The sequence below is a fragment of the Argopecten irradians genome, chromosome 9 (assembly GCF_041381155.1).
Source record: "Argopecten irradians isolate NY chromosome 9, Ai_NY, whole genome shotgun sequence".
Lineage (NCBI taxonomy): Eukaryota > Metazoa > Mollusca > Bivalvia > Pectinida > Pectinidae > Argopecten > Argopecten irradians.
In genome coordinates this window covers 16854113-16877918 of record NC_091142.1, presented here as the reverse complement: position 1 = coordinate 16877918, position 23806 = coordinate 16854113, and the positions used below count along the sequence as shown (strand labels likewise).

At 36.7% G+C, this 23806-nt stretch overlaps 1 protein-coding gene and 1 pseudogene across 1 annotated transcript; both read left to right on the top strand.

Moving 5' to 3' along the window:
* Positions 1-8119: 8119 nt before the first annotated feature.
* On the top strand, positions 8120-9513 carry LOC138330568 (uncharacterized). The gene has a single exon (XM_069278131.1). It carries the CDS (start codon positions 8120-8122, stop codon positions 9236-9238), a length of 1119 nt encoding a protein of 372 aa, XP_069134232.1. The 3' UTR covers positions 9239-9513.
* A 3846-nt stretch (positions 9514-13359) lies between these two features.
* LOC138330567 (uncharacterized) lies at positions 13360-19995 on the top strand (annotated as a pseudogene).
* The last annotated feature ends 3811 nt before the right edge of the window (positions 19996-23806 follow it).

The following is a 23806-nucleotide window of genomic DNA, read 5'->3' as shown; positions in this document are numbered from 1 at the left end:
AGCGTCGTACACACTATATTAGTGGAAAGTGTGAAAATCACAAAAAATGATGATTGTTTGTTTATTTGTTATATATAAAGAAATATGACCTGGTAGGGTTAGATGCTCCGTGTATTTTGCAGAATATTCCAGTGAATAAAATATCTCCAATGATAGAAAGAAACACAACACGAATGTTTGTTTGTTTGTTTGTTTGATTAATTAACGTCCCACCAACAGTCATGGTCATGTAAGGACGGCCTCCAATGTAAGCGGTGTGTTGCGTGTATGTTGTGCGAGGTGCATGTTTTGGGAGACTGTGGTATATTCGTGTTATGTCTTCTTGCATAGTGGAACTGTTGCCCTTTTTATAGTGCTATATCACTGAAGCATGCCGCCGAAGACACCAAGCAACACACCCCACCCGGTCACATTATACTGACAACGAGCAAACCAGTCGTCCCACTCCCGTTATGCTGAGCGCTAAGCAGGAGCAGAAACTACCACTTTTATAGACTTTGGTGTGTCTCGACTAGGGGACAGAACCCAGAGCCTTCCTCACAGGGGCGAGCGCTCAACCAAAGGCCAAAAGTGAGGTGGTGTCAAGGGAGACACTAGGAAGAACAAAGTAATTTAGGGAGAAAGAAAAGACAAGATCCTAGATTTAGTCGCCTTTTACGATCATGCAATAGGGGCAGCAGGTACAATTCTTACGCCCTACCTGCAGGGCAGAAAGAAAGAAACACAACACGAATACATCGCAGTCGCTCTAAACACATCGAATGCACTGGGGAAAGCGTCTTTAAATCCCCTTAGCTGATTAAAGCGTATGTTTATCCTAATCAATCGAACGCATACAAAAGAGGCATTTCAAGAGTTAACTACGCATTTTGACGGTGTTCTTTTATATGTCAGTATATATTCATTAGTACCATATATTTATCTTACGAACTCTTTTGAGGTTACTTTAACCATTTATATACAGTATCTGAACCGTTTAACGTTCCCAGCCTAAAATTTCATCCGTTAGCTTACGCTAACGATTGCTAACGCTAACGATTAACGATCAACGATTAACGCAATATCGGCTAACGAGTAACGCAAAACGATCGGCTTGGATAAACCGGAAGTACCGTTGTTATAATCACGGACACGGATTGACGGTAAACAATTATCATAAATTACGGATCTTGACGTTCTAAAATAAAAACAAAGGTATAAGAAAAAACAGAAGTATTTTCAGGATTTAAAACTACTGAATTTTCCTATAAGTAATTACATTGAAGATACAGTGTTGACCGATCGCCAGGTGTAATATAGCCACAAACGCACGTGTTTCCATTCAATGTCAGACCAAACATCGTAGCCCACACAATACAAAATACAAAGTCACGTGCGGTTTGATTGACAGCTGGCGATCCGTCCATATCATATAAACATTTGCCTACGAAAACTATATGGAAACGATGAAATCAAAGACGTCTGTACTCGATGCGAAGTTTCCATTTAACATGTGCAAAATATGTACACGTTTACAAAATAAATTAGATATGCAACTGTTTGTATTAACTATTAAGAGAGAATGGTATTATTCTAAATTGTCATATTTACCTGATACTTTTAAGAAATAGCAATTTTTACAACAACTCTTTACTGATAATAACACAATGAAGTCAAACACGACTGTGCACGATGCAAAGTTTCCACTTTACACTTACGTTTACAAATTACGTGTACAACTGTGTGTATTAAGAGTATTTTAAGTGTCATATTTATAAGATATTTTAAGAAATAACAAATAAATTGCTACAATGACACTGATAATATTACCGTCACAATGTCAAAATTTTAGTGAATCGATCAGGCATATACATTGTACCAGTACATTAAATAGTACCATGGTATTGAAATGATAAAAAAAAAGATTTTTACGCCTACACATTTAAGATGCAGTTAAATTAAATTTCCGTCTATATGCTTGATTTCTATATTGATATTTCATAACTCAACAATTGTATTAGTTACATTTTATAGTGTTTCCCGCAACAATCACAAGTTTTAGTTTGTTTTATTTTTCAGATTGTCGAAAGGCTCTTTTAATTCCCTACCATGGAAACCGTATTCTCGAAATATTTTTTGTCATAATGGATTATATAACTAGAGTTTGCGTTCATGTACATTGCTTACAATCAACTAGGCATCGATTTTACAAATGTTCGTACATACGCCACAGCTACTGTAATAACATTTTAATTCATGTTTCGTCATTTGTAGTTCTCAATCTATAGTTCATGCATATATTAAAGATATAGAGAACATATTCAAATTACATGTATGTCCATTATGCATTGATGACAACGACAGTGAAGTCAGCGAAGAACATGCATACATGTACATGTATGTACACTGATGAGATGAAGAAAACTTGCATTGCGACAAGTTTTCTACGTACTTTTGTAACTGGCGTAAGAAATAAAATGTATATGGTCACATTTCACATGAAGCAACTTTTCTATTAACAGTACTAGTTATAAACAAATTAATTATCCATACAATGTATAAGTGTACGCTAATTCATTCCAACGTAATTGATATGAATGCATATTGTAAACATCAAAACTTTCTAATATGACAGTTCGTGAAACGTACTGTTATGGGGCACAGGTAAGTTGGGTATAAACTTAATCTCTCTCCCAAGATGCTGTTAATTACATGTGAACTCCGCCCGTGGCCAGCGACAGGAGTGGACACATGGTAACACCTGTCGTGACCTACATACCTGTTCAGGTACAATACCTGGGAATTGAAGAGAACCCATAATGAGGAAAAACGGTATAAAGCTAGTATATTAATAATCCGAAATAAAAGGCCAAAATAAATTCAAAGTAAAATCAAAATAATTTCTATGGAATATATATTCAGCCACTATAGGGCCTTCTTCAGTCCGAAATAACACTAACACAACGTGTTCGTCTACATGTTTGTTTACATCTATTGTGTGCAGGTACGAAATGTCTCGGCCCGTTTGATGTATACGGCGGGTTATTTCGACCCAACATGCTATGTGCACTAAATCAACTCCAGTGTTTAAACAATGGTTATAGCCGCATGATACTTTATCAAATAGACTCGTGTAGCCATAAACATAACACTGACGTATCAAAAGGGGATATTATATGCAATCACATGCACGGTCGAAACGTCAGACATACCAGCTTTTCGAGGTGGCAATCGAAAGAAAAGTTTGACAATCGACTAAGGGTATGTTATTGTTTTGAGACAACTCGTACCTCACACTGTTCTGTAGACATAGTGTCTATTACATCAAATCTAATAAAATAAAACACAGATTCCTATTATCATTACGTTTGATGAAAAGGATCAGAGAAAATCCAACTAGGAGCCACGTCCACGTGATCCTTGATAAAGACCAGTCAAATTGCTGCCCCCCAAACTTTCACACCTAAGGTCATCTCACCACAAGAGAACAACATAGCTTACCGTATATGTATACTGGGACGAAATGTTGTTTACACTCGATGCAGCGAGGTGCAGAACCTACACGTGGTCGTGATCATGAGTACAGTACTTAATGCGTCTAACATTCCCTCAAACGCGTTTTAGATTCGTATGCGTTTCTTTCGTTTAGTTTCGTTTGCGTTTCGCGTTTTCGTTCGTTTGCGTTTTGATTCGATTTCGTTTGCGTTCCAATTCGTTTTGGCTTTCGTTCGTTTGCGTTTGCGTGCGTTTGCGTTCCAATTCGTTTACCGGATGTTATTCATTGATATTTGATTAGGAATGGTTGACTGCGCATGTGTTAGCTAAACTAAAAGTGGAGTCAAACGACGGTGTAGGCCGATAAATTTACGTGTTCTGGACAATGTAGTAAACATACACAAATAAATTTTAAAAAATCCTTTTGTATCTAGACATTAATTACATTTGATACATGTAACCTACACACATTGTTTGATAGTACGGATCATTTGTATACCCTTCTGCAAGGTCTTATATAGTACTAGCTATACACGTGTATGTGCTACAGGGGGGCAGGTACAATATACACTTGTAACACCCGCGGGGCTCGATAAAGTGGACTGAAGTATTACAGACAGGTGTGAACTCACGCCACAGGACGCCGTACTGCTGGTCATAATATATATATAACTCACTGGTGCATACATTATAAAAAAAAAATTATATCCGACTCATCACTGTTAGCATTGGATCACATTATTTTCTAGTGATACACACTATTCTAATAATAAAATAACACAATTAATAATATCTCAACCATCGCTTAATACAGTATTTAAAACGAATACTTTTTTTTACATATTTTATGTGAAATTAAGAATGTGCCGAAGTCAATATATATATACATAATCGTCCAACAGGAACTGACAGTTGATACATGTACATTCAACTGTATCTCTGTATTTACACGTATTCGCCATTGATATAATTGATCATGTATTTTATTGGTATGTTGATGTAACAAAACACACGAGGAATAAAACACCATAGAGCTGGTTTTGTACATGCACGGTGTCACGTATGCGTATTATACATCGTAGTCTAAATAAACATGTGAGGGGCCGTGCGCGTCTGAGGCGATCAGTGAGCCATTGTTCATGGGTGACTGCACTTGACCAGGTGTGATACAAGTTGACACAAAATCAAAATATGCCGCTGTCAAATAACAAATGGTATAAATGAAAGCAGGTAAATCGAGAGGGGGAGTGGGGATGGAGAGGGGTAGAGTGTTGTACATGTGTTGTCCGTGAATTATAAAGCAAATTTATATAAGACCTCCAAATGGGTCGGGTAAATGCTACAGATGAGTGTCCACATTGATATCTATATATAACGGGTACGGTACGGGGACCTCCTCTGGAGTCATATATATACATTGTACATGTAATATATAACTACCTAACCGCTAGACCTAGTTTATACTTGCAGTAGTCAAACGTGCATGTTCACAATACCTACACTAAAATAAGAAGTTCTTCTAAAGTGTTTTCTTTTCTGAAACTGATCATTTCTATAAAACAGTACTAGTATGTGTGACAAATTCAGAGCAGACTTATAGATACTAGCATTGATTGACTATTTGTACACATGCATGTTTTATAATTATTTTTAAAATCTCGCTTTATAAGTTAAAAAATGTATTAATGCTTGGATATATATACGTAATCATATACTTATTGGTAATATGTTTATAACAATTGCATATTTTCTAAGACAAGATATATATTTTTCATAATGATAAATCGTACTAAATCAAAATTGCGAACGTAAAATAGACATCGCTTTCAGAATCCGGATCACTAAGCTACCGGAGTCCCGATCGACATTTATGATTGCATTCTGGTCTTCCGGTCATGCTTTCACTTCGTTTACGTTTTTCGTTTTTCGTTTGCGTTTTTCGTTTTGCGTTTAGCGCTTGACGAAACGCGTTTTTCGTTTTACGCTATTCGTTTTTCGTTTGCGTTTTTCGTTTTTCGTTTGCGTTTTCGTTCGTTTTCGTTTAACATTTCGTTTGCGTTTTGCGTTTCGCGCTCGTTTCGAGGGAATGTTAGACGCATTAAGTACATGAGTACACGTGGTATAAAGGTCACCTGAACACCCATGTCCCCACATGGGACGCTGTCAGATCCTCTAATCTCGGAGTGGTCATAAGGATTTGTATTTTAATTAGATTTCCTATCACATATTGCTGTTCACAGTCGTGGTTCCCTAGTGACCACCAATCTCTCTACGGCAGGTTGCTCCCATTCTGACTTAGAATTGAGGAGCTTGTCAGCAACTGATCCGTGTATAGCGTCCGCCTCTGAAACTTGTCGTTCGAGTGGCTTGGAGAAGGTCTTGAGGACTTCACACTTGAAGTTTCTAATGTCACCTTCGTCTCCTGGGTGTTCTTCAAGCAAGTGCTTAGCCAGAGCATTAGAGAGATTACCACTCTCTACTTGGCGTCTGTGTTCCTGGAACCGGCTTTAGGCATTTCGGCCGGTTTCACCAATGTACTCAGCCACTGTGTTGTGCTTGGCACAGATTTTGCATGTGGCTTTGTACAGCGCACCGGACCGTACGCAATCGGCGTATGCCGTCCTGAATTAGGGATTGGCGTTTCACAGACACAGGGAGTGCACTGCGATTGAGGATGAATTGTGAGCTGGAAACCTCTTTCTTGTAGAACTTCCAGTCCACAGACCCATCCGCGTCGCGAATTTGGACCTGAATGTCCAGCAATGGCATCCAGCCAGAATCATGGGCCGATGGATAGTCAACCTCCATTCTTGTATAGGGGCATACTGAGTTGGAAACATCTTTAATTATCTGCGCCGTCCTCTCATCTGCTGGTCTTATTCTATCCCTCTCCACCAATTCATCCACAATCACGATCTTGCTCTCAACAAACCTACTACCTGGCGGTAACGCCTCCACATCAAGGTTCTGGTCATCCACATAAACTTTGTGTACGTATACCTGGTGGTTAAGGAAGGTTGACACCGTGGCTGCTGCCTGAACTGTCGGCACATGAAAATCATATGGACCTTGGCTAACGCTCCAGATAATTTAAGGCCAATGGGACCTCCTTTCTGTTGGTGGTATAAGTCTCCCTGAAACGTGTAAGTATGGTGGTTCATTACTATTTTGATCCCCTCTTCCAAGGCCAACGCGAACATGAGACGTGTCTCATCTGACCTAGGTACACTTTCACGTTCTCTAAATAGACTCTTGTCGGAGCCTGGTGGTCTTTCTTCCCTCCTAGCTAAAGTAACTTCATCCGTTGTGATTTTTATGTCTTTGCCACGACTCCTGCGTTTGGGTATCTTATCATTAAGGCCAAGCACGTCTAGGTCCTTGCGTTTATTCTGATAAATGATAGCAAGATAAAGACCAAGTTCTACGGAATCCACAACTACCTCCAGGTCAGATCGAAGGAACTCCTCTCTCACTTCCTTCGCAACGGCGAAGGCATTGAGGCTCGGATACATGGCGGCAACATCCATTGATAGAGCTACTGGTTCTCTGGCACCATGAGCCGTGTTGTTATTGTACGATGTCAACGCTTCAAGTACATCCTCTGTGGATCGACTGATGACTCCGATGTCGTCAGCAACGTCTCCCAACGTTGAGATTATCTCGGAGAGAGTGTCTGAAAGAGGACCATTGATGTTCTCGTTAGCTCCGCATACCGGTCTTAGGGGATGACCACGTTCACTGGCGGTTTTATGGTCTTTCGGTAAACCATACAAGGGCGGTGCAATGCAAGAGAACCCAGGTACAAATAATAACTAACACGTGTGAGAAGGTGATTGTCCAGTTTTAATTGATATGAGCAGATACGTATATCCGTGTCTGATTTGACACGAGTACAGTACGTGTGAAAACTTACCTGCACGGTTCGAATTCTGTGCACGTGTTCTACATGTAGGTATAATCGCACATTTAGCAAATTCATATATGTGAACTAATGCAAGGTATTTGACATTCGTTTCTGATAATAATAAAAAAGTAAGAAAAAATCACATAAGGTTTTGTAGTTTTGATAATTAATACATTTATTATTTCTGTAAATAGACCGAATAAAAAATGATCTGTCATTTAAATACGAAGTATTTCAGAACGTACGGATCTGAGCGTCATGTACAACATATGCGATCTGGATACATATTTTCATTGCAACCACATTTAACAAAACATAAATACAACCAAAGGAGTTATAAAATGCAATATAATACACTTTATTCATTTTTTTCAAAATTTTATAAATGCTATGAAATCGCTACTACACGAAGCGGTAAACGTAATATCTTCAGAGAAAAAAAGAAACATTATCGTCAAAGCGTCTCACCGGCCTTTATTGGTTAACGTTATAGCGGAAGTGGATCTTGCTAACGATTAACGCAAACATATTGTTAACGCAACTATAACGATAAACGATTGCTCACGCTAACGATTGCTAACGGAAATAACGCAAATGAAACGCAAATTTGGGGACGTTAAACGGTTCAGGTACTGTATATTGTACAAGATAATGATGTTTTATATTTAGATATTGATATTTACATTTCTGTTTCATTTTCAGTATAGCCTTGTGGTGCTATTACTGCTAGTATTTGTAGGTATGGTGTATATTCGCGACAGTCCACATACAAAACTCAAGGAAAACCGATGTTATGTTGCAAGCGAAACCACCCAAGACGTAAGAGAATCACCACCGAATGCCATAGAAAGTTATCTTCGCAACCACACAGCGAATAATAGTCAGAGAACTAAATACCTTGTTTACGAGTGTTCGAGAGCACGTGGAGTTTCGTGTTACGGATGGTCCGATAGGTTAGCCGGTATCGTGACCACCTTTATCATATCTGTACTTACGAACCGTCACTTCCTGATTTACTTTGACATGCCATGTTCACTGCAGGATTACCTCATCCCTGCTGAGTACGACTGGCGATACAACTCGTCTATAACTGTGAACAGGACGAAATCTTATCACAATATAAAGAACTGGGCACAATTAGAAATGGATAAATATATATCCGGAGGTGTTGACTTTAACGAATATTTCACAGAAGATATTGAATTCCTTATGATGAACTGGGATTTTATATATGATTTCAGAAACAGACCAAGCATCGAATCTGATATGCCAATGATTACAAAATTTCATCAAGCAGATATTTACAAGGGTATTTATAAGTTTTTATTCAAACTTTCACCCTTGAGTGTTACAGCGTTCAATGAAGTAAAGAAAACGCGAAACAAAATGGCATGTGCACATGTTCGTGTTGGACAAAATCCAAATATGCCACATGATGGTAACGGACGAAAAAAAATGCCTTTGGAAGTTCTATGGAGATATTTTGACTCGTTAAATAAAGAAGAGTTTGACTTGTTTGTTGCTTCTGATACGGACAGTGTAAAGGAAGCGGCAAAGAATCGTTATCCTGACAATATAATAGATACGCCAGGAAATATAACTCATATTGACCAGCGAGGAAGGAACGACCCAAGTGAAGGTTTCCTAAAACAACTTCTGGATTTTTATATACTAATGAAATGTGATAAACTCATAATAACGGAACAAACTGGATTTGGAATACTAGCGTCATTTATCCGGAATATGGATGACGGATTATACTGTTGGCGACGAAATCTTCTGATTCCTTGTTCGAAGTATACAGTCAATGATATTTTTCGTTCGGGAAAGTTTACGGCCGTTAAACCAAAACAACCTTAATTTAAGGTATATATTTTCCTCACAGATCTGAAGGATGCGCGGTATGATGATGCTGAACGACTGCTGTGGTTTTTTTTGAAAATGAACTACGTCTAGTGAGGATATTATGGAACACATGACAGAAAGTAAATCGCAACACATGTACAATTCCAATGAATAAAAAAAAAATCTATAATATGTTTGTTAAAGCATTACGGGGAATGATCAGTATATAATCATGAAATGATGTCGGCGTTAGAATTGAGAATACATTTTAGAGATAGAGTATTATAAAACAACATTAAATACAAGATAGATGAACTTTCAAATAGATTGCATTATACATTAAATATTTGCCGTCCGGAAGCTTGCAGTAAAACAAAAATTGAAATGATATAACTCCTCCTATTGTATTATATAGCTCATTTTATTCAATTCTGTAATAAAATGAAAGATATGTATATATTGAGAGGAAGACAATGATGTAACATTTTATGAAACTCATTAACATTATTGTTGATTGGCCAAATGTTGAATGAAAGATGCATACATGCCAGTATATATTAAAGCTGCTCCACCGCTGACAAATGATAATTTTTCTCTATCAAAAACAGGACCAGAGGATTTAGTTATTTTCTTCAGTTACAGAAGTTACTTACTTTACACCATTACCACCATTGAAAAGTCTGAGCTTCTTATTTTACTTCAAGATAAAAATATTAAAAATAATTAATTGCATCCGAAAAAAATCCGTGGCAGTATGTCCTATATGGAATGCAGTACTGATTGCCCATGCACCGAAAGCAAAATCAATTATTTGATATTATTTTTTGAGTTAATTAGATATTTATTTACACAATTTAACCACAATTATTGTTCAAATGATGGGTATCATTTATGCTCTGTCGGCGGTGGAGCATCTTTAACAAAACAAAACCAAACATGACAAAAAAGTGACATTGGTTATAAAACTTTTAATAACAGAATTGATTCTTATAAAAATAACGTTATTAAGTATTGAATGAAAGATGTGTAAGTAAACGAAAGATGACTGTACAAAATATTTACATGTAAAACGTTGTATGTAATACATATAAAAATAACACAAACTGCATCTACAGGTAAAACAAGGTTGTATCATAAGCATTCCTGAAGTAGTGTGTTAATAAAATCTATATCAAATACACTTTAAAATATGATATATAAAGCTGATGATTAATACATGATATCAATTTAAGTAGACGAGCATTTTTAATAGAAATTGAAAATGTTAGATTTAGTTGAACGTGATATTGTACAAAGGAAATTGAAACCCATTCATATTTGTTGCAGAAGAAACAAGTACGTAATAGTGAGATGTATTTTTATTGTTGGAAACAAATTATAGTCGCATACCTTGAATACCTTTGTTTAGTGTTATACATGTATCTGCCATAACTAGACATGCTATATTTTCCTCTGAAATCAGTTATCAATTGAAAACCACGTTAAGGTGAATTAAGCTGTAAATATTACTAAAAGTCACAAACAAATGCTCTATGATCATAAGTTAACACATGGTGTTTGCACTGTAAATGTTATTATTTGTATGATTTACATAATATGTTTAGACGAAAAACGTTACACACTATTTACTAATACACTGTAAAATGTGAAATTCTATCTGACAATATGTACCGATTTTACTGCAATGTAGACGTTAAATTAATAAATTATTACGATTTGTGGCAGTACTGTCAAAATTCATTTTTTGCTGTTATTTGTCTGTAAACTTAAACTATTTATTGTATTGTGATTCTCAAAATATTGGTAGTGAATACCATATTAAAAGCTCTTTTCTTGATTTATAGGTACGAAAATGACGATGCATAAACATATTCAATGTAATGATCTGTCCAGAAAGTAATAATAATATTTGAAAGAAAAAATATTTTTTTCATATCTACAGCAAATGGTCATCGTTGCATAACGCAAAATGAATAATTGATTGTTTCAATCAACTGTGGTCAAGAACGAAACAATATTTTCAGTGTTTATTGCCTATTGTTTAAACATATATTCTGAAGCTGATTCCATGAATAACCTTTAATAATACATTTTTTTACCTTGGTCATATGTTTATTTTGTTAGACTACATGATCTATAGCTGTGTTTATTGCCTATTGTTTAAACATATATTCTGAAGCTGATTCCATGAATAACCTTTAATAATACATTTTTTTACCTTGGTCATATGTTTATTTTGTTAGACTACATGATCTATAGCTGTGTTTATTGCCTATTGTTTAAACATATATTCTGAAGCTGATTCCATGAATAACCTTTAATAATACATTTTTTTACCTTGGTCATATGTTTATTTTGTTAGACTACATGATCTATAGCTGTGTTTATTGCCTATTGTTTAAACATATATTCTGAAGCTGATTCCATGAATAACCTTTAATAATACATTTTTTTACCTTGGTCATATGTTTATTTTGTTAGACTACATGATCTATAGCAAGTGAGGCTGTACAAAGTAGAATGTGTATATTGAATACAAAATCTTTATACTAAGTATTTGCTTATTCAGAAATGTATGTGTATTTAAATATAAAAAATAGTCCGCATTTACATTTAAGCGAGACAGCTTATTGTTTACATATGAAGTACTCTAATAAATACTACAAACTTCAGTCCAGATATCTACATGCGTGGCTAATATGTTTTATGTATGGATGTATCCTTTAACGATCCCGTGCGAGTCCGAAACCAAAGACTTATATATAATACTTGTAACACCAGAACATGTAAACACAAAACAAATGTACATTTCCCGTGTAAATATAATGGTTCATAAGACGACCCGCGTTGTGGAAATTAACAAAACTATTACTGCCGTGACTGCCTAACCGTTGACGAATAATGTGTAGTTATCGCACGGCTGCGGTAGTTGTTCGGTGTGTACTGGGGCTATATTTAGAATTTCTACAGCGATTGATATACATGTAGGCGTGGCTTGTTCTGCACTGCAGTAATCTCGCGATCGTTCAGGATACACGAGACTTTTTTCAAAACAAGAGGCCACAAGGGCCTTAACGGTCATCTGACTACCTTGGCAATAGTAAAATTAATTAGATATGGTGTCACTTTGTCAGGACCATGTCAGGATCATTTTCAATTTCTTTCAACAAATTTTTATTTCAAACAAAACATTACACTTAGTAAAGAATTCTGTTATGTCTTAATGAGAGGTTGAATACAACATCCTGGTTTATTTTTTCCGTTGGTGCTTAAATTGCTTCAGTTATGTGAAAATTAAAGTAGGGGTGGGGCATTTATTTCAAGTCTAGATTTAATTTAATAGCCTTGCTCATTTTATTTTTACATTATGGTCTTGATGTGTTGTGTTCTCAAAGTAAGACCTGCACATTGGTACATTGTATATTGATTAGTAAAGTTACCTATACTGATATGACACTCAAAACTGATTGTTTCATGATTGATGTTGTTTCATGATTGATGTTTCAAACCCATAAATTCTTTGCTTCAATTTAAATTTGGTCAGAATTGATATAATATGCTACTGTCTTATTATTTTTTTTAGAATTCAACAAATAAAATTCCGTTTGAACGCTATTGTTAAAACATTTCACCGAATAATCTAGAGCACAGGTGGTAGTCGCAGTATACAAGGTGCCGGGGAAGGGGAATATACTACGTGACAATACCCTGTGATCTAGAGAATACAAATTCCATTCCATTTGTGTTAGCTAAGAAAACACCGACTATGCAGTTCACAGTTTGGCCTAGTCCACTTAACCTGCTTATATTGGTGTCTTCCCACTCAGCCAACATATCCTATTTTAACATTGGGGGAGAAACAATAGAGAACAATAGGGGCTAATTACAGGTAAGTTATAGTCTATTTTAGAAAAAGATGTTACCTGTGTTTACCTGTATAGTTGTATCATACATGTACATGTATATAGGCATGATTATACATTATAATATATTTCATCACAGTAAATATGCTTTATTAATTATATTAATTACATTTTGAAAAAAAATCTAACAGTTACATCCGGGAAAACAGTTACATTACATCCGGGAAAACAGATTTAAGTGCATTCCTTGCAGCAACTTCAAAGTCCAGCATCATGCAATTGGAGTTGAAAGTCAAATGGCTCAATGGCGCCCTTCAGGAGGCTGAAAAGTCGGTTGTAAGTTTGTTGGGTAACAATGCAAAAACTAGTAGTCCAGGTGCCAACCAGAAAACCCCAAAATATATATATGCTTTTTATATGATATATTGCAATTAATCTATGGAAATAACCATTTATGCTTTGTATACATATTTCTTTCCTAATGCCTCCCTTGGCACCGCCTCACTTTTGGCCTTGAGTTGAGCGTTCGCCCCTGTGAGGAAGGCTCTGGGTTTCTGTCCCCTGGCCGAGAACACACCAAAGTCTATAAAAGTGGTAGTTTCTGCTCCTGCTTAGCGTTCAGCATACAGGGATTGGGACGACTGGTTCGCCCGTTGTCAGTATAATGTGACCGGGTGGGGTGTGTTGCTTGGTGTCTTCGGCGGCATGCTTCAGTGATATAGCACTATAAAAAGGCACAGTTCCACTATACAAGAAGACACAACATGAATATACCGCAGTCTCCCAAAACATGCACCTCGCACAACATACCCGCAACACACCACATACATGGGAGGCCGTCCTTACATGACCATAGCTGTTAATAGGACGTTAATTAATCAAACAAACAAACAAACAAACATATTAGAGATATTTCTTAAAGTTACTAAATCATTAGATTTACATAGATTCCTTAGGGTTTTTGACTTCCTACAAACGTTCTTATACCTGAAATTGGAAAGTTTTCAAAATTACAACATTTAATTTGAACTTTTGGCAATGTTTATCAACGTTAAAATATCGCCAAACACAAACAAACAAGAAATTGTATCTGTCGGCATTGACGGTTTACAACGGAAGGAACCGAGTGCATCTTTGAGTTCGAAATCGGGGTCGCTGAAGGTCGGCAAAGGTCCTCAATATTTGACCTACAGGAGGAGATTGATTCTTTAATTCAACACACAACCATATATACTTTATAAATTTTTTTCATATATCGTTAAGTAGTTAAGTAGAGTCCTTGTACATATCTATAGACAGTGGCGTTGATCAATAGTTTGACCCACAGGAGGAGATTGATTCTTTAATTCAACACACAACCATATATACTTTATAAACTTTTTTCATATATCGTTAAGTAGAATCCTTGTACACAATTATAGACAGTGGCGTCGATAAACGGAAACTAATGAATACGCAAATTGCCATGCAAGCGCCGAAAGTGCGATATTTTGGTGTTTTGTAAGTCATTCAGGAGGTCGTCGACGTAGATGAGGTAGTATTTTATGGGCAGAATCCCTCCTTGCCTCCATCCGCGTTTCATACCAATCCACGAGGACATACCATTACATAGAACGGTGCTTTGCAATTCTGAGTAGTGTTTGTGGTGGTATCCTTTCCGTGGTTGCCCCCTTTTTACTGATGATCGGTATGACAGCATAGCTTTGCGTGGAGATTCTACGGAGGTTCTAATTTTGAGACTGTGTGGCCTGGCCGGTGGGAGGTCTTGCCAACCGGGGTTGCTGACGGTTGGTGGTGTTCCCGCTAGCACTGGCGATGACGTTTTTGACGTTCCAGAAGTGACACGGGGGAGAGCATCCTGGGGGGAGTTATCGTCATCTCGGCTTTCATAAGTCTCGCACCAAAATAAACCTTTTATTGTAAGATACAAACCATGTATTCTCTCTATATATATTGTGTCCGATACGTATCATATTGTGAGATTGCTTGTGACGACCGTTACGCGGCCCTACATGCACAGATTGTATTAAAACAAGCAAATTCGTGGAATTTATATCCCCCGCTTTCGATAATCAAAGGCTCATAAATCCCGAAAATAGGATCTAATGGAAGTGCCTATCGAGCTTGGCCAAGGCCCTGATTCATTTAACCATGCTACAAAGTTTCGAGAAAATCCGGTTATATTTGCAAGAGATATTGAACGGAAATAGACGAAAATGGCGTTTTCAGTTATTCAAAGGGATATCACTCCGTCAAATAGGGTCCTATGAAAGTGTCGATCATAACTAGCCAAGGACCCGACACATTTAACCATGTAAGAAGGTTTCGAGAAAATCCGGTAATATTTGCGAGAGTAATTGAACGGAAACAGACGAAAATGGCGTTTTTCGTTAATCAAAGGGCCATAACTCCCTCAAATAGGGTTCAATCAAAGTCTCGATCAAATTTGACTAAGAACCCTAGACATTTCACCATGTTACCAACTTTTGAGAAAATCTTGTGATATTTGCGAGTAATTAAACGGAAACAGCCAAAAAAACTGTTTTTCGTTAATCAAAGGGCCATAATTCCGCTAAATAGAGTCCGATGAAAGTGCCGAGCGGACTCATCACGTGACGTCATTTTAACCAATAGGAATACAAGATTCTTGTCTGAGGCGGGATAAAGTGTTTATATGTCTTTGTTTCATTCTGTATCTGAACTCAGGTGACCTTTAAGGCCCATGGGTCTCTTGGTTTTTTGTTTGTTTTTTTGTTTGTTTTTTTTTTACAATAGAAGTTATATTTGTAGAGTTATTTCAAATTGAATATTTTAACGCATCTACATACATATATTTACAAGTAACTTATTAACGTAACAAATACACACATATTACCATTCACATAAAAGATCTATCAAGAGTTATTTCCCTTCCTACAGATGTAGTGAGAAAGTGAACTAGGGGAGACAACTCTTGATAAAGAATTACACCAAAGACAGGACAAAAAAAGACAAAAAAAAAAAAAAAAAAAAAAAAAAGAGTGGAGGAAGTAAACCTAGATCACAGAACCAATTTTGTAATTTTGCAAGTGCTTGTGGTTTCCGCTTTAAATTACTGTTGGATATTATAATCCTGTGAGCTTTTAGTTCAAATTTAATATTGTTTTGTAGACTGTTTGAGTTCTTTTTCTAGACATTTGCAGTTGTAAATGTATTGTTTTACTAGAAGCAGTATCAAATTTTCAATATGGAAATTAGTATTTAGTACTATCTTGTTTGCCGAAGATAAAATCCTGTTTTTCAAATCTAAGACTTAAATTATTAGTAATTATAGAAATTCTTAATTGTTCAATCAAATTTTCACATTTTCACAGTCCCAAAATAAATGAGTGATTGTTTCTGGATGTGAAATGTACATAGATTGTTGTTTGATTTACCAATTCTTAAAAGAAATGTTTTTGCAGTTAGTATTCTGTGATTTATTCGGAATTGTAACCATTGAAGCTTTGAGCTAGTAGTATCATTAAAAGGTTGTTTATAAATATTTCCCCATTCATCCCGATCAATTTCAAAATTTTGATTCCATTTATTTTGAGCAGTAGGTATAACATCATATTTAATTAAAACATTATATATATTTTGAACACCTTTTTTACAACTTAAAAACAAGTTGAGGTTTAATTTATTGGTATATTAGGAAGAGTTATATTTGTTTCAGAGTCAAAACTTTGTTGATTGTTTCTGATGACATGGTTAATGGCATTTTTCATACCCTGATATTCTAGAAAATTGGTCTGAATATTATACGTTTCACAAAATTCTTCTAGATTATATATGGATTTGTCTGTTTTCAAAATGTTATAGATAAATATAACACCCTTTTCATACCATAACTTCTTAAAAATAACTTTATGATTTATTCTGATTTCATTATTAAACGAAATAGGGTTTTCTAAAATATTTATTTTGTAAATATTATTTGAACTTAAGGTCGTACACCAAGCCTCTAGAACATCTCCCCAAAATATTTTTTTACAATTCTTAGATTGTTTTTTTATGTGTTCAATTCCAGTATTCACTAATTTTTGTTTGACAAATAGAGATCTTAGAATAATATCCCAGTTTCCTTCTTTACAATAAATTCTTCTTATCCACGATACTTTTAGAGCAGTTATAAAAGATTTTAGATGAATCATTTTAAGCCCCCCTTCCTCATATTGTTTAATAATTACATCTCTTTTAATTTGATCCGGTTTACCATTCCATAATACATCAAAGCACAGACAATTAATTTGTTTAATATACAAGTTATCAGGATTTGGAAGCGATATAAATAAGTGGTTGAAATGGGATATTAGTAAGGTTTTTATTACAGCTATTTTGCCAATTGGTGTTAGAATTCTTTTGTTCCAAATTTCTTTTTACTTTTCTTGTATATTTATATTCCTGGTCTTGAATGTTATTGCTACAATCAATCGAATCTTGCTTTTCTTGCACTGTTGAATACTTGATGTTTGTCATGTATGTGATAACATTTATTTAAGGAATAGATGTTTATTTTGTTGAGGTTATGAGGGTATAATGATAATGGAGCACGTGTAAATTATGTAACCCCGGCGAAGCTGGGTTTCATAAAATTTACACGGGCTCCATTATCATTATACCCTAATAACCTCAACAAAATAAACATCTATTCCTTATATTTACAGTTTTTCAAATCAATGAAGATTATTTTTCCCGCGGCAGTTGCATATTTTTTATTAAAATACCCATATTTTTTCTCTCCCGTCATCGTCAACGAATTCGATTGAACAGCTGATTGGAATCGAGTCATTCATATGTTCCCGCCAAAAGTGGGGTCATGACCTCACGTTGCTACGCCATCGACTATTCACGTAACAATATAATCGCCGCGCGTGTTGTGCTAACATTATACACTGATAATGATAATACTAGAAAGCATGGTTATTGAGTCCATGTCAGTGCAAACTGTAAATATTATGATATTAAAATACATGTAGCGATGATACTTTGACGAGAGTGATTGAGGATGATATTAAAATAATCTAGTGATGATATTTGTGACACAGTGATGATGATCATGGTGCATAACTGAAGCTATAGTGATGCTGTTTATTGAGTGGAGATAAGGATAATTAACTATAATTTGCTACTGTTGGATATGATAATTACTTAATGACTTTGTATATATTGACTGGGTATGATGATGATGCAGACAAAATTGTCTGATGCAACTTTTACATATTGAAAACTTTTGATGAAATAAAAAAACCACACTTCTTTACATTACTGACGTGACTGCCTAACCGTTGACGAATATTGTGTAGTAGTTATCGCACGGCTGCAGTAGCTGTTCAGTGTGTACTCGGACTATATTTAGAACTAGGTAAATCTGGTAGCGAGTAGGCGTGGCTATGCGGTGACAGCGGGTTCATAGTGTAGTGACTGTCATCTGTGACCCTGTGAACTGGGCCGCGGCCCTGACCTCGCGCGTGCGATTGTTAAATAAAAGAGTTCCGTTTTTGATCGTCAAGCAGCGTTCTGTTGTTTTTGGCCAGTGGTGCCGAAACGGACCCACATAGACGATAACTCCTCGCCGAGGCATCACAATAGGTAACATCCGGGTATCTTCCTTTACGCGAAAAACGAAACATAATGGCAGGTGTCAGTCTAGGCGAGGATTTTATCAAGTCTATTACAATTATTCAAACATGCTGTTACAAGTGAATCGACTTTACGATATTTGAGACCAAATGAAGTTAGGGATAAGGACTTACCCGAAGTGTATAAGCGCATGTTGTGCGACAGAATAATGAAATTACAGACGCCTGAAAGTAAAGCCAAAATCATAGAGGAGTCACAGGGATCAACCGAAAATTGTTCAAGCTCTGAGCCAACTTCGAAAAGACCGAAAAGATTAGACTTTCAAAGCCATGTTTCTGACATTACGAACTCCGATAGGCCTAGCTCGTATCGTTTGTCCGAAGACCCGAGTTCCAAGTCATCTTATACAGAAAAGGCCACAAAGTCACGGGGAATCGTGGTGGGTAGTCATGCCCATTTGACAAATGTGAAGGGTTTTCTACCTGTGGAATATTGGCTAAACATCGGGAGCATAAGGCCGAGATCCAAGAGGTACATGAAAGATGTTAAATTGACACATTATATTGTCGAATATGTGTTTCATTGTTTTATCAAATAACTCAAGGAAATAGCAATACAATGTAAAATTAAAATCAAACTTCTCTGAAATATTTTCAACAAAACTTTATGCCATGATATGCCATGATACTAGCTACCATTAAAAATCCTACTGACCATATCACAACAAATCAATGTGAATGTGGATTTTGAGTAGCAGATTGACCAGAAATTTTTCGTCTTCAAAAAATCTATACATGTTCATTGTTCACTATGTTTCAGGCTGAAAAAGAAATAGCATCCTTTAAAAATGGAAAATATTAGAACATTCTTGCAGACAAATACAACAAATTTGGTTAAAATGATGAAACCAAGATTGCAGACAGCATTCGCATTAAAATACAAAGGAAAAGATGGACATAAGCATTTACAAAAAGACATCAGATTCATTAAACTAGCCACAAATGGGAAAATTTCTGAAAATATCAAGACAATCGGTGCAGATGAATTGACAAATTTAATGAAAACTGACGAAAAATGTTGTCAACTAAATATATACTACCAGTAGATGATAATGGTGCTAATGCAAGTTTTCCTGTATCAAAATCTGATGCTTTCGCTCGTACACTTCCCACTTTGGATTTCAGTAGTCCTCAACCGACATATTCTCCAGTGCAATTCCAAATGATGTATCCTAATTATCCATACACCCACTGGCAGGGAATGTACCAGTACAACCCAGTGCCATATAATTATCCGATGAAGTGATATGGTACTTCAACAAACATGAATTCAACAGCAGCAGTACCCAAAGTCAGTTCTACAGTGACTAATTGATGTAGATATCTTTCCTCCTCTCCCAAAAGAGGATAGCTCGACGCCATCACCACCACCACCGCCACCACAGGATTAGACTGCATGTTTCAATATTCTCCTTATCAGTCTTGCGAGTTAAAATTTACAAATGTTTTGATCACTTCATGAGAAATGGACAAATACAAGGTGAATTTGTATTTTTATGTACTAATTTGTTGAACATATGTAAATGTACATTTTTTTATCATAAAGAGGAGGAAGAACATTTGAATAATGTAACCTAGCAAAAATTCATTTGCGCATTTTTGATAAATTTCATATTTGTATTTCGAGAGCATATTGTTTCCTAGTAATTGTTTAATTTAATAATGGATCCAAACGTATCTTCTGTATATAGGAAATTACTGATTTATGTCATCCCCAAAACATTACTGAAAAAATCAGTTTGTTGTAAATGTGACAATTTTATGAAAATTAAGTTTTGATGAGTGTGTATCGAACTAGTCCCGCTAGAGTGACCCCCTCTTTGTGACGCCATTCTGCAATCAACATGGCACCTATGCGATCAGCTCACTGTCTCAAAAGATGTCAATGAGGCCTCAAAGGGTGAAGAAGCTGGCCACAACGTTAGGTAAACCTTAATCGGTTCTCGAGGCAAATAAAGTATTTATAAACATTCCAGTAATGTCGACTGATGACTCGGAACACGAGGGTACCGGTGATGTTGCCAGCGACAGTGTTGGCGGAAAAACGCCGATTAATAACATCCCTAGGATGCCTATCGGCATGGGCCAATCGTTCAGTGAAAAATCGGAAGCCCGGGGGGACAGAGTGTCTAAATTTCAAGAACTCAATAATACACATGAAATAGACAGATTAGCGAGTTGGAGGAACTTCAGGCCGAAGAAAAAAAGTTGAAATTACGAGCAGAAATTCAGAAAACAAGATAGCGCATTTCTCAATATCGTTTCGGAGCTGCCCATGAGGATCGAGAAACAGTTCACCCAAATGACAGTGGAAAGTCTGACATGAGTACAGCATGATCCAAATGATTAAAACCTTCTTTGATAAAGAAAATGTCGAAGGAGAGAATAAAGATAAGAAGGGTAATAATACTGGTAAAGCTTTAAATATTGTTGACTTTTTATGGAAGGAGCCCACGCGGACTACGGATGATGATATGATTACCGTAGACAGTAGTAAAAATTTAAAGAAACGATCCAGAACTGCATAATCTAATGGTGAAGCAGTGGGGGTATGGCGCTGTCGCCAACTTGCTAAAACTGATTGAGTCCTCCGAGATGGATCTCGATGGGATTAAAGATTATCTTTATTACATGAAAACCACTTACAGGTTTTTCCATCGCTACACATGTGCAAGCGTATTGTATTACGACAAGGAATTCCGAGAGGCACAGAAAAATGAGCAATTCTCATGGAATACTTCCCGAAGAGACCTGCAGGACTTCCAATTGATATCCAAACAGAATATCGCGAAACCAGACGGATCGCACCACGAATCAGCAGGATCGCACAACGGATCGTACAAGCAACAAGGACTTATGAGAAGCTACCAAGCATGTTACACAGGGGTGCTTTTGGCAAAGGTAGATTTGAGCAGTGCTTATCGATCGGTACCAATACACCCATCAAACTATGGTGCTACCGGTTTGAAGTGGACGTTTACAGTTGACAATGAACCTTCATACATGTTTGATAGTCGCGTCTCCTTTGGTGTGTCACGCAGTCCGCAAAGTTTTCAAAGATTGAGCATCGCGGTTTGTCGCATTATGAAAAACGGTACAGTTTCACGGTTATAGCTTATCTGGATGACCTATTAAACATAGAACAAAACCGGACGCCAGTGTCGCCATGTTCTCAACACGCTGATTTCCGTGCTCCGAAAATTAGGATTTACATAAATTATTCAAAAGTGGAAGGCCCAAATACAAAAATTTGCTTTCTAGGGGTGAAAATCGATTCTATATCAATGACGCTTCAACTTCCCGATGACAAATTAGAGGCTTTTTCGGAACTGTTACTGTCATGTTTAGACAAAAAACGTGCAAGTCGGTCACAATTAGAAACAGTGTGTGGAAAGCTGAACTGGGCACCACAGGTCATTTTAGATGGACGGACATTTTTTAGGCGTATACTCGACATGAAGAAATCGATCAAAGAGAGACAACAAAAAGTTTTACTGTCAAAATAATTTGTTCAAGATTTGTGGTGGTGGATAACATTTCTAAGATCATTTAATGGGAGCTGTTATATCTTGGACGATAAACTAACAACATCACTACAGACAGATGCATGCGATGAGGGTGCTGGGGCATATTATCTTGGTGACTACTACTATGTGAACTGGGAGTTTGATATGCACCCTGCAACACGCGAGGACATAAACGTCAAGGAACTTATGGCAATATTTCTTGCAATTTGTCGGTGTTGCGAATGTTTCAGAGACAGGCGAGTAATAATTTACACTGACAATCAATCAGCCGCATCGTGGGATTAACAAGGGTACCTCCCATAATAGGGTCAGCATGTGTATTTCAAGCCTCGTGTTTTGGTTTTGTGCATATTTTAATTTCTCGTTGAAATGTATTCATATTAGTGGTGTAAACAATGTCATTTCTGTAACATGTTCCCGGCTCCATACACCTGGAAATCTCAGAAAGCTACATGACTTAGTGCCTACATTGCCATTAATGCCCTTTACAGTTGATGAACTAGCAAAACGTATGTCTCCTATGTTTATCTATCACAGATGGAGCATTGGAGTCCGCCCTGACGACAACGGCCGAGGAGCTGAAAAGAAAGGCATGGACTGAGTCAACGTCGGCCACATACGCGACGCACCTGAAGTGCTACTCCTCCTTCTGTGAGACACTGGACTACAATGTATGCTATGGTTCCGGCGACATAAAAAATTATTCAGACTTATATCGCATACTCAACAAAAGATGGCGTCAGTGTATATAGAGTGTTCGCTCGGTGTTCCGTAGAAATTCCAAAATGGGATTGTTTTACTGGTTTGGATACTTATAAGAACTGATGCAATTGGTGGATATTTCGTTTGTGAGATGGAGATGCCATGAAAATGTGATATTCTTCGAACTTTAATGTGGTTATTGGAATATTTATTTCGATTGTCGATTTGAGTAAGTATAATGTGACCGGTGGGGTGTGTTGCTTGGTGTCTTCGGCGGCATGCTTCAGTGATATAGCACTATAAAAAGGGCAATAGTTCCACTATACAAGAAGACATAACATGAATTTACCGCAGTCTCCCAAAACACGCACCTCGCACAACATACACGCAACACACCGCATACATGGGAGGCCGTCCTTACATGACCATAGCTGTTAATAGGACGTTAATTAATCAAACAAACAAACAAACAAAGTATATAATGCTAAGTAATATATATATACTTTACCTGTGACTTCACACTCATCGAACACTCTAGCTTCCGGTTCCGGTATGGCGGAAAGAATTTTTTTGAGTAGGTTAGTGTCGATTACATTTTTTACTCTGGAGAATGGGTATCAGCACATAACCATGGCGTTAGAATTGTACCTGCTGCCCCCATTGCATAATCGTAAAAGTCGACTAAATTTAGGATCTTATCTTTTCTCTTCTTCCTTTGTTTGTTTGTTTGATTAATTAACGTCCTATTAACAGCTATGGTCATGTAAGGACGGCCTCCCATATATGCAGTGCTTGTGTGTATGTTGTGCGAGGTGCGTGTTTTGGGAG

Excerpts from the sequence above, each read along its gene's own strand:
- LOC138330568 (XM_069278131.1), top strand. The coding sequence starts at position 8,120 with ATGGTGTATATTCGCGACAGTCCACATACAAAACTCAAGGAAAACCGA.